At 38.1% G+C, this 17,045-nt stretch overlaps 1 protein-coding gene across 2 annotated transcripts in view; it reads left to right on the top strand.

The window, feature by feature from the left end:
* The window catches only part of STIM2 (stromal interaction molecule 2), a 153,066-nt gene that overhangs the window by 79,542 nt on the left and 56,479 nt on the right, over positions 1-17,045 (top strand). For both annotated transcript variants that reach the window (NM_001435944.1, NM_001435945.1), the window contains 1 exon segment: positions 15,075-15,189. In NM_001435944.1, coding sequence (NP_001422873.1) covers positions 15,075-15,189 — 115 coding nt within the window.

Here is a 17,045-nt window from a genome sequence, read left to right on the forward strand (position 1 = left end):
TCGTTTAATTCACAACCATTGTTTGCCCATCATGGTTTCTCTGATTCAGGAGCAGATTGTTGCCGTGCTGTGAGGACATCATTATGGCAAAGTCTGGCGACAAAGGGGGTCAGTGTTTGCAGACGCAAAATGGACTTTATTTGTATGTGTCACAATCTTTATAGATTCTGTTGCTGTGGTCTACATGAAGGTTGGCCAGGGTATTTTCCTCAGAGTCAAGTTCAGTTCTTTTAGTGTGAGCCTCAATTTTGGTACAATTTCAGAAGGTAAGAGAATGGCAGCAAGGAGGTCCTTTACTTGACTGTTTTTTAAATTAGAGTCCCAGTGGATGTAAGAAAACCCCTTTGTTACCACAACATCCCCAAATCATAGATGACACCAAAGGCACATCAACTGTCAGTGTAAATGTTAATAATTAGTCCTTCTGATAACTTGACATGCTCCAGTAAGGGCATGGAGCTCTGTTATTGGGCTGATTTAGCTTACGGGAGGTTTCCCGTCTCAAGTCATTCATTTCGAGTAGTGACAGCTTCGCCAGCTGGGAAATACCCATTTTCACTTTTACGTTATGATCCATCAGTAAACAAAATTGGATCAGTGTTAGTCAAAGGGGCATCTCATAAACTGGTGTCAGGAAATGGGATGTTACTACCTTGAAGGCATGGCCTTTACCCTATCAGGCGGGGATAGTGGTGAAGCAGAAGTAAACACTGCAGTGTTTAAGATGCAGATTAGGTGCTGAAAGCAGAAGGATCTCCTGAGAGCTTAGGCTGTTTGTGGAGAAATGCTGAGTCAATTCAGAATTAAGAAGACTGGACAGCATGTGGAATTTGTAAATAAATGTCATTTCCTAGGATTAAATCTGCTGAGGCTTCTACTGACTCTGCAGCTGCAGCTCTTGCCTTAAGGCAGTTAGGAGAGGCACAAATAATTGAATTGAGTTATATGCTGGAATAGGAAGTAGGCCTGTGTTTTGTCACCATGGTCTTGAGTGAACACTCAGGGCTTGTTATCTTGTTTGAGCACAAAAAAGGTCAAAGACTTTGAATAGTTAGGTAATCCTAGGGCAGGAGGTTCTTGCAGCACTTAATTTTAGTCTTAAAAAGGCATGTTTATCTTTTCAAAGAAAAGGTTCAGGGACTGAAAATTTAGTAAGTTCATAGAGTGGGAAGGCTGATAGAAATTAGGAATCCATAGTCTGTAATAGCCAGGCAGGCCTGGGAATCCACAAAGCTGTTGCTTGGTTGTGGGCCCAGGAAATTCTTGGATTAGTTTAATTCTTTTTAAGGACAGCTGATTCCTTTAGAGCTTAGATTTTGACCTAGGTAATGAACAACATCTAAAGATAATTATAGATTTTTTCCTTCAGACTTTATGTCCATTTTCAGCTGCCTATTGCTGCAAATGAATGGAATCCTTTATGGATGCCTCTTTGGTAACTGGACATAGCAAGAGGTTGTTTACACACTGTAGAAGGATTGCTTTCCTGGTGAACTCGAGGGTACTTAAATTTTGGTGGAGCACTTGGGGGAAATAAAGGGCCTCAGTGAATCCTTGAGGCATGACTGTCCAGGTATATTACTGATTCATGAGGGCAAATAGATAATTGGCTATTGGAGTCTCCGAGGATGCTGAAGAAGGCCGGACACGGATCCTCAACAGTGAGTTGAGGTGGAACTTGTGACAAAAGAATGCTTGGATTTGGAACAAGTGGGAAATGGGGAATAGCTGTCTGGTTAATGCTCTCAAGTTTTCAGACTGGCAAGATCCGGATGTTACAGGGGCTGGTACAGGGAATGGTTAGCCCCTGGCGATTATGTCTTTTACTTGGGTGTAAGGCCTCGTGTGGCCGCAGGTGTGATAGATGTTGAGGCTTTTGAAGGAGAGGTGTGTGTGTGTGTGTGTGTATGAATTTTTATAGGTTCTATACTTTTATTTTTCTAATGCCAGTATAGAGGTAGTCCACAGATTTTTTGGGGGTTACCTTGATTAAATTAGGGATTTTTTGCTTAAATTCTTCCTCTTTTTCTTTTTTTTTTTTTTTTTTTTTTTTTTTGGTCTTTTGTCTTTTGAGGGCCGCACCTGCAGCATATGGAGGTTCCCAGGCTAAGAGTCTAATCGGAGCTGTAGCCGCCGGTCTACGCCAGAGCCACAGCAACGCCAGATCCTTAACCCACTGAGTGAGGCCAGGGATCGAACCTGCAACCTCATGGTTTCTAGTCAAGTTCATTAACCACTGAGCCGTGATAGGAAGTCCCCAAATTCTTCCTCTTCTGTATCATGGACAGATTGTGAGGAACATGAAAGATCAGATTCAGTTTTGTCAGAAAATTCTAAGGTGTCGCCATTGGAGACAAAGCATATTAGCCCTTTTCGTTTAGAAAGGGGATTTTTACTGAATAGATTACTTGGAGCTGAATTACATAGCAAAAAGGAATGTTTTTCAGAGAAGGGTCCCAGAGCCACTTGTACTGGTTGAGCTAGAAACTCTCTTTGGATTTTATTGAATATCCCCATTATAGAAACTTCTCTTTTACTCTGAGGGATTTGTTTGTTCCATGAGAGTAGGGTTTAAAGTAGGAAGTGTAGCTCCAGTACCTACGAGGATTTGGCAGAATTTTCCATCAGTTTTCATTTTAGTTTTCCCTTGGTTGCCTATGGAAATTACTGGTAGCAGTTTACTGAAAAATTCCTCTGAAACTTGTCAGTTCTAGGAGGGATCCATGTGGGGGCACCCCTTTGGTAGTTGAAGTTGGTGTTGAAGTGTTTGCATAAAACCTTTGAGGACAGTATTTTTTTCCAGTGTCCAAATTGGTTACAAATGAGACACTGATTCCTGGGCCTGCATCTAGACGATGGATCCCTAGGGGTGTACAGTGAAAGAGGCCCAGGTGTTATTTTTGGTTTCTGGCCTTGGAGCTATTGTAGTTATAAGGCTGATAGCTTGGCAGACTTTTGTTTACAGGCTTGTTCCAGAGTTCTTTTATTTATTGATTTGGCTGCCCCCACAACATGTGAAGGTTGCCGGGATAGGGATTGATCCTGCAACCATGGCAGTGACCCGAGACGCTGCAGTGACAACACTGGATCCTTAACCTGCTGTGCAGCAAAGGAACTCCTCTACAGTTCTTTTAAAGTGCTCAGCTGTGGTCATGAGTTCAGTCAGACCAGTGGCTTCCCATCCTATCTTTTGCCTTTTTATTAATTCACTAATCTCCAGAGATAATCTGTTTACAGATAGGGCAGCTAGAGCAGGTTAGGTGACATGATTTTTTTGTGTGGAACTCAGAATGCTGTAGGAAAAGAGCTTCCAGATGGGCTTCAAAGTCTCTCACAGATTCATCTCTTTTTGCATATGAAAGTAGTAAACCAGTTAGTCCGGGGAGGAAAGTCTAGGAATAGCTTTAAAAAGGTGGGTTGCTCTTTTGTGAGCTTTCTCTGTTCCGTAAAGGAAAGGACCACCTCGAAGATGGAGCATCTCAGAAACCGTCCTTGGGGTTGTGCCATTCTCTTCCCTGTGTGTGTATTTGGATTTCACCAGGTCCTGTCAGCATGTGCATGAGCTGCTAAAGATCTGGCAGCACAAGATCATAGACTCCATAAGAACTCTCAGTTCTTAACTTTCGGGAATTTCCCCCCTGGGTTTAGGAAGTTCTTTAACTGTGGGCCTTGGTTTGGTCTTTGACCAAGAGGTGAAAGATACGTGAAGAGGACTGCCTGCAGCCTCTGGTGGTCTTATTTTAAAAGGTAACTATTTAACGGTCTCTTCAGAGTGGAAAGGCAATTCAGATAGAGAATTAGAATGGGAGTCCTCAGGGAAAAAGGAAGATGGGGTGGGGGGGAAGCTTCACAGTCACATCAGTCGTATCGTCTTTTGTTTCAGGTACTTCTTGTGTGTTATATTTTTCATTAGCTTTTTGCAACAAATCTTTCAGTGAAGGCTTTTGCATACCAATTAAAATTGGTATCCTGTCCCTGTTTGATTTGAGAGCCCTCACTTTCAAGTGTACTTTTTAAATGAATGATCTTGTCCACTTGGAATATTCCCCATAATAGCTGTTGTAATTCTAGGTTGTCTCCAGCTTCTGGGACTGCAGTTCTTAGACATAATGTATTTGGGTGTGCTGGAAGGGGGCATGCTCAACTTTTTGGAACTTTTAAGGATCCCATTTCTCTAGCTAAGCCTTAGTCTCTTGAAATCAAATTGATACCTAAGGGGGATGTGCTTTGGGGTTGGGCAGTTGTGTGGTGTTGGACAGAGTACCTCCTTTCATGGAAATTTTCTGGCGGTTGACGAAGGACTTGATCTAAACTATTCTGTGACCAACTAAAACTTTTGACATAGGAGTCTAGGTAAGTGGTGAGTGCTCTTAACAGCTTTAAAGTGCTCAACTCATGACCGATTTTGTGGCTTTAGCTTTTGAGATTATCATTCACATCAGCCTTTCCCTCGTGGGTAAACAGAGACCACTAGTAACCTGGCCAAGAGAAGGCCTTGTGGGCACCATAAGCAGTGCCCAGTGTGGAACTGGAGACTGGGGAAAGGACTGAAGCAGCAGACCCAGCCGCTGGTGGGAATGGGGATTCTGATCAAATGGGGAACTGTGGACTGAACCACTGCCAGCAGCTCCCAGTATGGAAGCTGGGGACTGAACCAAGGCCTAAGGGTTTGGATTCTAAGTGGAAGCATCTGCTGGCTCAAGCTGACCTTCCCTGAACTGCAAAGCCAGTTAAATCAGGAGTTCGACGCAAAGAGAGCAGAGCTTAGACCTGAGAGAAACTTATAGCTCTGAGAAACAGTGAGAAAATAGAGGTCACAGGTGCGACCCTTGCCTATGTTTCTTATACCCAAAGCCTTTTGAAGTTTCCTCTGGATCCCACTGCTGCCACCAATACTGTTAAAAAGTAAAATTCAAATGAGTAAATTTAAAAGATCTTATTGTCTGTATTCAGTGATTCATGATTTGGGCAGCATCAGTCTAGCAGATTGAAGGGAGGTCTGAGGCGCTGTACAAAATGACTTTCCTAAGCAGTAAGGAGTTGGACAGGGAAGTTAATACCAATAGCAGCAGATGGGTTGTGTTGTGGCAAGGTCACCTTCCTTTAGGGATGGCGGCAATCTGTTAGGTAGATTAGCTCATTCACTGCTGACCAGGTAATTCCTGCTTTACTGGTTTAAGATTCCATTTCTGGGAGAGGCCAAAGCTGTAATTAGTAAGTCTTGGTTTGGTGATGTGGAGCTTAGCATAAGTGACTCCATTTGGGGCCTGTTCAGGTTTTCCTACTGCAGCACTGGTTCCCTCGGCAGTTTCTGTTCCTCCGTCTCTCTTCCAGTTAAGGTGGGCTGAGACTCCCTGTGTTCTCTTGTCAGCCCTCCAGGCCTAGGGGCAGCCGTTTGTCATGTCCTCCCGTATACTTGTTTAGCTTTTCACTGGTTAGGATGGGGTGGCATTTTTCAAGCTCCTTACGTGTATAACCGGAAACCAGCAGACTCGTCTGTGAGATTTTGTCCTTGGGCTTCTTTTTCTTTTGCTTTCTAGAAAGCTTTAGTCAGGCACCTGGCTTTAATGATCTGTGTGTGTTCGCTCTGACTTTTGTCCTGAATTGCATTCTCACATTTTGTCTGCTAGGATCTCAGACTTAATGTCCTAAATTCTAAAAAAATACATTAGTTTCTCTCTCGTTTTCTTTTCTAGAAAGTCTCATGCTGAACCTCATTACTGCCTTCCTTAGAATACTGTTTCCTAAGTGTATAGTCCCATGTGCTTACATTTCCAGCAGTCTTTATTCCTTTATGAAGACAGAGATTTTCCTCTGGTATTATTTTTTTTCTGCTTATAGAGCTTAATAAACATTTCTAGTGGTAGAGGACTTCTTGTTTTAAATTCTTTTAGTGTTTGTATATATGAAAAAGGTTTTATTTTGCCTTCATTTTGTTTTTTTTTGTTTTTTTTTTTTTTGTCTTTTTCTAGGGCCGTATCCATGGCATTTGGAGGTTCCCAGGCTAAGGGTCTAACGGAACTGTAGCCACCAGCCTACGCCAGAGCCACAGCAACACCAGATCTGAGCCGCATCTGCGACCTACACCACAGCTCACGGCAACGCCAGATCCTTAACCCACTGAGCGAGGCCAGGGATTGAACCTGCAACGTCATGGTTTTAGTTGGATTCATTTCTGCTACACCAGGATGGGAACTCCTGCCTTCATTTTTGAAAGATGCTTTTGCTAGATAAGATTTGTAGCCTCACAGGTTTTTTTTTTCCCATACTTTAAATATGCTGCTGCAGTGTTCCCTAGGTTGTATTGTATCTGATGAAAAGTCTGCAGTCCTTTTTTTCATTTCCCTGTGTGTAATGTGCCATTTTTCCTTCCTCTAGTTGCTCTGTTTACCCCTCATATTTAAGTTATTTGACTATGCTATGAATATGTGTAATTTGTGTTTCTTTTCTTGAGACTTATTGATCCTGTGGAATATGTGGATGTATAGTTTTAACAAAACTTGGAAAATATTTGGCCATCATTTCTCTGAAATTATTTTTTGTCACCCCTTCTTGATTCCTTAGGGACTCTGATTTACACCTAAGTTAGGCTGCTTGAAAGTTGTCCCATAGCTCATTATCCAATTTTTTTTTGTCTTTTTAATGCTTATTGTATTTAAGCTTGCTGATTTATTATGCCATGTTTAACCTGTCATTAATCTCATTTAGTATATTTTTCATCTCATTCATTATAGTTTTCATGTTTAGTTAATTTATTAAAGTATACCTGATTTACAATGTTGCCAATTTTTGCTGTGCAACAAAGTGACTCAGTTACACACACACACACACACACACACACACACACACGCACGCACGCACGCACATTCTTTTTTTATATTTTTTTCCATTATGGTCTATTCCAAGAGATTGGATATAGTTCCCTGTGCTGTATAATAGGAACCTCATTGCTTATCCCTTCTAAATATAGTAGTTTGCATCTACTAACCCCAAACTCGCAGTCTATCCCACTCTCTCTCCCCTCCCCCTTGGCAACCACAAGTCTGTTCTCTGTATCTGTGAGTCTGTTTCTTTTCTGTATATGTTCATTTGTGCCATATTTTAGATTTCACATATAAGTAATATCCTATAGTATTAGTTTCTCTTTTTCTAACTTCGCTTAATATGATAATCTCTAGTTGCATCCTAGTTTTCATGTTTAGAATTTTGATTTGGATCTTTTAAAAAAGCTTTCATCTTATATATCTCCATTACCAGGCTTAGTATTTACCCTAAACTTCCTAAATATCTAGAATATAGCTGCAATAATTGTTATAATATCTTTGTTTACTAATCTCTTACCCTGTGCCTTTTTTTAGATTGGTTTAAATGGACATTTATCCTAATTTGGGGTTGTATTTTTTTATATCTTAGCACTTCATAATTTTTCATTGGATGCCAAACAATATAGATTTTACCTTGTTGGATGCTGGGTATTTCAGTATATTCTTGTAAATGTTCTTAGAAGCTTCGCTCTAGGACAGAGTTAAGCTGCTTGGAACATTTGATCCCTTTGGCTAGCACTTACAAGCTTTTTCAGGCAGGACCAATGTATAGGTTAGTCTAGGGATAATATTCCCTTGGTACTGAGGCAAAACCCTTTTTGGAATCCTACCTGGAGATTTTCTACTCTGCCCTGTTGGAACAAGCACACTTCCCTGCCCTGTGTAATCTTCAGGGATTGTTTTCTCTAATTCTTTTGCATGTCTTTTTTCCTTGGCTTGCTGTAGCTCCCTTGCATGCATGAGCTGATCATAAAGACTCAAGGCAGGCTTCCCTCTCATGCACCTCATCTTTCTTCTCTGGTATCTAGTCCTGTACTCTCTGGCCTCCCTTAGTTTCTCCAGACTTCCAGTTCCATCTCTTCAATTTAGGACTCCCAGTCTCTGCCTGGGTTCTCTCTTCCTGCACCTTGTTCTGGAAGTTCTCTACAGGAACTAATTTGGGGAAGCCACAGGACATACGTTGTCTCTTGTCTCAGGGAATCCCTGTACCTTGTTGCTTGTTGTTCAGTGTCTTGAAAACTGTCATTCCTTATATTTTTGTCTGGTATTTTAGTTGTTTAGGGGAGGATAGTAAATCTGGTCTCTGTAATTTCATCTTGGTTAGTTATATAAGTTCTGACTTACTAAAATTTAGCCAATAAAAAAAGGAGGTTTTTTAATTTGTTGCATCTTGAGCGCTTATCACTACTTAAAGTGAAATCAGCATATTTATGTTAAATCTGAATGACTTGCCTCATATATTAATTTATGCGATCTTGTGAGTATTGATCACACACAAATTCATGGATGGCAGAAAGACATTTAAGTAGTTATTTGGGAGTTCAGAATTCTGAAATTCAAGACCAAATCCTAATAGCAGATTTTGGTAGAGGAAACTAAGGCCGGAATTTGATTTTGGTCTCTCTCTAGTTGCACAGTATCTACCTGTTTTAACTCCAATAAAAGCAACACATTTACACCATAAGTTTGTAAAGCTTTGCATTCTTTATTATCATTATAGCCTTGTGCGATAAGTTTTTACCTTTTATTTTCCAAATGAGAACAGAGAAGGTAAGTCATTTGGACTCTTTATTTTGGTGTTCTTTCTAATGACAGTCCAGTACTTTTTTTTTTTTTTTAACTAGTGAACAGACTGATGGAATCATGGGTAATTTTGTTAGAGATTTTTGGATAAAATCTTGAAGAGTAGCTGTGATGTAGATCATGCATTAGTTTCTTAAAACAAATGGCAGGTTGACTTCAGTTCATAAAAACAATGTGTTTTACATGTTTCTTTGTGAATTAGTTGTTTGACTCTGTCCATCTATCATTTATATATTAACTGATCAGTCAGTTGCACTCGTGTCATAAAAAATGGTTATGTTGCATAGTTAGCTTACAAAAGGCTATGGTCTAGCTTAAATTTGAGGTGTTGACAGTAATTGCGAAGCCATTTAAACCCTGAGGTGTTTAGAGAAGAGAATGCTAAGGAGGTCATCGTTGGATTTATTGTAGGTACACTGGGGATTAACTGTGGGTTTTTGATATTGGAAGCTCAGGGAATAGGATTAAGGGCTGAAATTGTACTATAGAAACACTGCAGAGAGTTAACGTGCTGGGAGGTGGAGGGGAAGTGTAAAGTTATGCTTGTGTTGAAATGGAGAGGCTGTCTACATCAGCTGGAAGTTTTCATTAGCATAGAATTTAAATGTTTGAATTTGGGATCTGAAGAAATTTTTTCAGTTGTTAAATAATTTACCTCTTTTTTTTTTTTTCATTCTTCCGTGAAAACAGATTCCAGTTTGCCTGTGTTCTCCGGCGTTTTTGTGTCAGTGTCATCATCCATCTTAGATGATAAGATCAAAGTCATTAAAACAAGCAATGTCTTAGTACTAGAAAGAGCTGACATTGTTGAGTGTTTATACCAAGTTCTTCATACTTCGTGTGAAATAAATTAATTTTCATAACCCTTTGATGTATGACTTTTATTATCATTTTACTCATGAGAAAGCAGAAGCGCAGGGCATAAAGTAACTTACTAAGATCATCTGACAGATAGTAGATGTGGGGTATCTCGGTTCCGGAGACCGAGACTGTGCTCTCAGCCACTATGCCGCTTGCTTTAACAGTTTGGGGATGAAGAGAGAAACATGAGCAGCTCACGCTTAATTAGCATGTTGTCACCTCTAAGAGTTTGGAAATGAGTGCCTTTTTACAGACATCCAGATTAGGATGGTGCTGAAGAACTTACTTAAACTTTGGATTTAAGCTTTCTTTAAAATTGCCTTCGAGCATTAGGTCTCTTAAATAGCTGTATAAAGTAGAATAAACTGCTAAGCCTCGAATAGCTTCAGCTTTTTCATCTTTGAAAGTGAGAATAACAGTAGTTACCTTTCTTGTTATGCATTCTTTTCCCCTCTGAGATGTTATACTAAGCTCTTTTAGTATTCTTTTCAAGACAAGAAGACCCGGCAGTTTTTTTCAGGGAATGCATCTGCTTTGTCTGGCTCACAAATGGACATGGTGTTGCTTTGATGACAGGTGCTTTTTTGGGAAAGTCTCTGCTTACATGGTCAGTGAAAAGGCTGTGGTTTGCCTCCCAATCTCTGTGTTATGGGTTTTGTTTCAGAATGTTTGAAACCTTAAGAGGTATTGGGCAGTCTTATCTTTATGAATGTCTGATATTTCCCAAAATGTTGATTAAGCCTACCAGTATAGTCAGGTTGAAACTCGTTTATCTTTTTGTCTTTAAACTTCAACCGCAATAACATTGATATATAAAATCCAATTATTTTGCTTAAAAATATTTTTATTGCCTAATTCTTCTACACACTATGAATGCGTTTTTATTTTATTTCATGACTATATGAGATAGGCAATTTTATTTTCCTCCCTGTACAGAGGAGAAATATGAGGCTAAAGAAAATGGAAGTAATGGAGCGAGACTTGGAATATAGTCTATCAGATTCCAGAGTCTGAGTGTTTAACTGTGAGGATAAATCACTTCTCCTGGGTTTTGAGGTCTTAAAATTGTGTATTTAAGAATATGTTTTTAAAAATTAAAGAGGAAATATAGATTTATCATCGTTACATTATGGAAAGCGGGACAAGAATTGTGTCACCCAGGTCTCCTGGGGAACTGAAACTGGAAAGTCATTAAGACCCGAGGCAGTTGTGGCGCTGTTTCTTTCTGTCTCTTGCATTTATTGTCTCTTTCTGCATATTGTCTTCCTCTGTTTTCACCACCTGGCCCATCTTAACCACTCAGAAGTCAGTACCTTCAACACAGGTGTCTTTATCATCTTAAAAATCCAGAACCTTGGCCAAGTGACCTAACTTTGCATGGTCTGCTTTGTAGTTTCTTATGAGAAGAGTTCTGTCATCCTTGTCAGGCTCTGGATTGTCTTCTTGGTCAAGTATCCGTCCTTTGATCACAGAGGGAGGAAGGGGTGACTGGATACGTTCAGGGATCTATGCTAATGTTGGTGGCAGGAGAAGAGGTATATGCTGAGCAGTGCTCCCAAATACCACATTTTATTAAAGCAGTATCATAAAAATAACTACACAAGTATAGATACAAATGCAGTAAACATAACGTAAAAATAAAATGAACAGTAAAAAGTACTACAAAAATACAAATATAAAATTCAAAATAATATATATGTTATAGGTATGGGGAACTGAAATCAGTCTTTTAAAAGGTGACTTCCTTCCAGGTTATATAAAAGTCAAGAAAAGGCTGATGAACCGTTCTAAATTGAAGACAACGTATTCTCAAATGATTCATTTGGGGAAAAAAACTTTGTTTATTTTGCAACTTTTGAAAATATTCCAAAATGATAAAAAAAAAAGAAAAAAGGTAACTTCCTGAAACTGCATATCTAATTTCTTTAATGGTACTAGAAAAATTTATATGAAAGAATCATATAGGTAACTGTTTTTGAAAAAAATAGTCAACAATCATTTATTTGTTGAGCATTCCTTTTATTGTCAATACCCTGTAGTAGGTTTGCATAATTGGACATGCAATTACCAAGGAATGCTACATTATTTATTGTATATTATTTAAAGATTTAATTCATAGGATTTCAGATTCTGCTTTCAAATTTCTTAATTCATAGATTTTAATGAATAAGAAGTATTTATCATTTGCTCATGCATTTTCAGTTAGTGGTAACTTTTAAAAATTTCTCTCCTAGCCTTCCTCATTTCTAAAGTAGTTTTCAGAAGTTCCCTTGTGGTACAGAGGGATAAAGATTTGGTGTTGCTGCACAACTATGGTGCGGGTTGGGAACTTCCACATGCCCTGGGTGTGGCCACATATATAAACAACACTTTCAGTTTTCTGTGAAATTATAGAAAAGTCTAAACAGACCTGTCTGCTCCTCTGTAGGATACTGGGAAGAGTGTTTAATGGAAGCTGATGTATTGTATTGTAGTGTATTTGGTTTAAATATTTTCCAACTTAGTTTCAACATAAAGTAATTCTAATTATGGTGCTTTCTCGTCATATTGAATGATCAAAATATTGAAGATAAATGAAATATAGAATATAATTTTATATTATATGAACATACTTTTGTGTTATCTTGGGGGTCGTGTTTTAAAATATATGTATAGGAGTTCCTGTCCTGGCGCAGTGGAAATGAATCCGACTAGGAACCATGAAGTTGTTTTGGGTTCGATCCCTGGCCTAACTCAGTGGGTTAAGGATCCGGTGTTGCATGAGCTGTGGTGTAGCTTGCAGACGCCAGTCGGATCTGGCTTTGCTGTGGCTGTGGTATAGGCCAGCAACTACAGCTCCGATTAGATCTCTAGCCTGGGAACTTCCATATGCTGTGGGTGCGGCCCTAAAAAGACAAAAAATAAAAGAAATAAATAAAATATATGTATATATTAATTTTTAAATGACAATTCCAGAGAAAATATGATTCAGTGTATTTATTCAGTTTTCACCCAACTTTCTCAGGAGCCAGATAGTTCTTTGATAGCAGGTGCACTGTAGATACCTTTATAAACTTTTTGAAAAATGGCATTTTTGATATCTTAATTATGTTGTGAAGCATACATTTTGATTGGATGTATAAACACTCAGTCTAGGCTTTCTAAAATAGTTCATAGCTAGAATGGCCTCTCTGGTTTATATATAGTATTAGCTTTATTTTCTGAAATATATTGATCAGAAAGCCCCAAAACTGCTTCAGTGTTCTTTGTGTTCATATGGTGAAAAGCTTTCCTAGGACATTCTTTTTTTTAATGTATCACATAAATGAAACAGTTGCCATTTGTTCCAACTGACTGGACCATTTCCAAGAGAGACTTCCTCTCTGTTCTGTCAATCATCATGTTTTTCAGTCTAGGATTTCTGTCTAGCTCTTGGATTTCTTCCAAGATGGGGGCATTTTCTGAGCAGCTCAGTGGCAGTGATTTTTCCAGGTATATCTGTAAGATTCTGAAACTATCAGTGAGGAAGAGGAGCGATGGGCAGAAATAGGGAAACAGAAAATAGGAAATTGACAAGAAGAATGGAGACAATGAGGCAGGTCCCTTTAAAAATAAGTTTAAAAAGGGCATTTAGAAAAAAAAAAAGAGTAAGGCCCTGTTTACTACAATAGAATATACAGGTGCTGGAGTACACCTTCAAGATTATTGCTTTCCAAATTACCTATGGTGAGGGACCGGCTTTTTCATTTCGAATTCATTTTGGATAGGGCCTACACAGCAAGTACATTTGTAACATCCTTGGATCAGATTCTTTGTCTAATTGCTCTAAAGGTTTCTGAGCTCTGAAATGTCTCCATTTCTATGTATATCAGTTTGGTAACTGACACTAGTCTGTTGATCACATGTGGCGTAGTGGTTTTTCCGAAAACTTTGTTTCTTCATTTTGTACCTAAGGTTATTTAGCTCAGAGAAGTGAAATGGTTTTCTTTATATTATACAGCTATTCAGTTTTTCTTTTTCAATAGAGAATAGCTCTACTCGAAGCAAAATCTGGTCTTTTGTCTGAGGGTGAGTTCATTGTCAGTATATACAAGTCAGAAGAATACGCTTTTAGGATTTAGGGCTGTAAGAAATTTCCACTTTCTGAATTATGGATTTCTGAAATCGCTTTTGTAGGCTCTTTTAATTTTGGAATAAAGAAACACCAATGAAAATACCATGTAAAGTAATATAAAAACAAAAATCAGAAATACTGAGGTAGAAAAAACATAATAATTAAAAAACACTATTTTTTTCATATAATTAGTAATAGATTTATATGAGGAAAGCATCAAGCGATAAGCCCTGAAAGTTTGTAAGGGACAGGATTGGGAAATGGTATGTAATTCATAAGCAGTTTGCTTTTTATTTGATAGATATTGGGGAGCAATTGAAGACTTTTATATCATGAAGTAATGTGGAATAGGTTGGTTTTTAGCAAAGAAAATTTTAGTGTTTTCTCTCTTTATATATTTTAAAGTAAGGTTATCAGAGGATCTACTTCATCTTTGTAAAACACTGGTTCTAAACACTGTAATCAATTGTCTTTCAACTATATGACTTCAAAGGCAGGAGAACAGAAATATGGTACAATAATTGAGTTTAGTAGTTGTGTTCTGAAATACTTCTATCACTAAAGTATTTGGTAAAATGTATAATATTGAAGCAGTATGTTATACTGTTGAGAATAACTAAACTGCTTGGGTTGGAATCTCAGCTCTGATGTTCATTATTTTTTCAACTTTGGGCAAATTAATTAGCCACTTCGGGCCTTGGTTTTCTCATCTGTAAAATGACAGTACATAATACTTTCCTTATATAACTGTCATGAAGTTGAATAACTATCTGTATGTTTGTGTGTGGGGAGATATGACATGTTTGTTATATAACATAATAGTACCTGGTAGGAGTTCCCGTTGTGGTGCAATGGAAATGAATCCAACTGGGAACCATGAGGTTGCGGGTTTGATCTCTGGCCTTGCTCAGTGGGTTAAAGGTGCGGCGTTGCTGTGAGCTGTGGTGTAGGTCACAGACACGGCTTGGATCTGGCGTTGCTGTGGCTCTGGCATAGGCTGTAACTCCGATTGGACCCCTAGCCTGGGAACCTGCATGTGCCGTGGGTGTGGCCCTAAAAAAGACAAAAGACAAAAAAAAAAAAAGAATAGTACCTGGTAAATAAGTACTTTTACTACTGCTGCTATTGTTATGGTTAGAAGACATCTCATTAAATAAATTTTATAAACATTTAAGAATAATGCATAAAATACTGGAGTTCTCTTGTGGCACAGTGGGTTAAGGATCCAGCATTGTCACTGCAGTGGCCCGAGTCACTGCTGTTGTGTGGGTTCGGGAACTTCTACACGCTGAGGGTGCAGCCAAAAATACAAAACTATAAACAAACAAATAAAAAGGATAACGTATAAAATACCAAAAATGTACCGGTTATTATCTGAAAATTACCAACCACGGGATTTCAAATTTTATTTATTTTTTTGTTTATGTTTGTTTGGTTTTGTTTGTTTAAAAAAGTAGTGAATTTAAGTATATTTGATGTTTTCTCTTTTATAGTTCATCAGAGAAGATATGAAATACAAAGATGCTACTAATAAACACAGCCATCTACACAGAGAAGATAAGCACATAACTGTTGAGGATTTATGGAAGCGATGGAAAACATCGGAAGGTAAGACTGTCTTCGTGATCCAAGTCCCTCAGCTGCCTTTCTGCCCAGCTTATTGCCAGCTCACTGATTGTATATGATTTACTAAAAAAATCAAAGTAACATTTCTGTGAGGATATTTACATTTCAGTAAATAATTACTGAATTTTTGATTTTAAAACATAATTTTCATTTTTCTTGGGATTTATTAAGGGTCAGCTTATTTTTAACAAATTTGACACCTTATACTAGAATAAATAAGATAATGCATGTCTGTGAGCTTAACATCCTAGAGCATTGTTTGATCTGTTAAATGAATTATTATAAAAGGTTTATTAAATAAGCATATGGGTCCCAAAGTTTTCTTTTTAGTTATAGAGGACAGTTCCTAAAGTCTTTGAGAAGGCACAGAACTTTTAAGCTTTTCCTTAAGTAAACCCTTCATGAAGTCTTTAATAGTTGCATGATAAAATTGTGTAATTTATATTTTACTCCTTTTTCTACTCTTAAGTCCTCAAGCTGTCTTATGGACAGTAATTGTTTAGGGCAGGAAAAGTATGTGACCTAAAATGCTAGAAAGCCGCTTTAAAAAAAAAAAAATCTGTTAAGCTTTTTTTCCTTTTTTTTGGTAACAGAATCAACCTAAATGTTTTTTTTTCAATATTTCTATTTTTTAAATTATGTTGTAGCATATATATTTTTCTCTGCAAGTTTAGTTCTAAGCACTGTAATAATGTTGGACAGGTGAAATGAAATTATCAAAAGCTGGGACAGATTGCGAAGTAGGAATATGAAGAAATAATAAAATTTACTAGACTGTCAGTGGAAACATTTGGAAGTGGGGAAGGAAATACAGAAAACTCTTCCATCAATATTCATTGTTAATGTAGAAGAAGGTTTAAAGCTTATTTACATTTTTGTTTTCACTTTCTGAAAGAGGCATCTGATGAAAAATACTCTGAAAAGAAGAAAGAAGAAAAAAAAAAACACCACTGACCTCAGTGAAAGATACATAGACTTAAAAAGAAAATCTGCCTCCATTCCCTTTCCCCATACCATTTAAAAATAATGTGAACTTGGTAGGAATAGGAATAAATGAGTATAAATTAATTTCATGGGGGAAAGTGCCAGAATGGTCAAAAACTCACTAAGACTTAAACTATTGATATGAGAGATCTCAGCAATATGTAGGTATTAGTAAAGGATTGGGAGATCTATTATGGAGTCTCTCGCCACTAGTATATTTTAGATTTGGGGTTTGTGATAAGTTGAATGGAGCCCACTTGTTTGAGTGAAGGAAAAAAGATTTGACCACTTCTCACCACTGGTTGTGCTGTCACCCTGGGTGCAGCTCCCATCTCTTTCCAGGATAACTGCAGTAACTGTCTAATGGTCTCCCTGTGTATACTTGTGCTCTGCTGTAGTCTTGTTTTTCACTTAGCAGAGCAATCTATTTAAAATGTAAATCACATTTGTTCAATACTCTGTAATGGCTGAGAGTAAAAGCTGAAATCTTTACAGAGAGCTGCAAGGCTCTAAATGGTGTGCCCTCTCCTACACCCTCACTCTTGCTTTCTCTGTTCAGTCCGTCACTCACTGTGCCCTGTCCCAGGTGGACTCTCCGATATTCTGGAACTACTGGTTTTTTTTTTTATTTTTTTATTATTCAGCTGTTCTCTCCTGAGGCCTACCCTGATCACTATATATAAAATTGCAAACCACATATCCCCTGCCCCCACCTGTCCCTTATTTTTTGGGTGCTCTTGTTGATCCCTCTTACTCAGCTTTATGCTCCCCCCCCCCATATCATGTATCACTTTCTAAGACATAATATCATTGTATTTGTTAAGTTTGACTCCCTTCTTACCCCTGCTGGAAAA

The sequence above is a fragment of the Sus scrofa genome, chromosome 8, assembly GCF_054392235.1.
Source record: "Sus scrofa isolate SSC_HxYL_T2T_F1_AM1 chromosome 8, Sscrofa_HxYL_maternal_Yorkshire_Landrace_v2.0, whole genome shotgun sequence".
NCBI classification, from domain to species: domain Eukaryota; kingdom Metazoa; phylum Chordata; class Mammalia; order Artiodactyla; family Suidae; genus Sus; species Sus scrofa.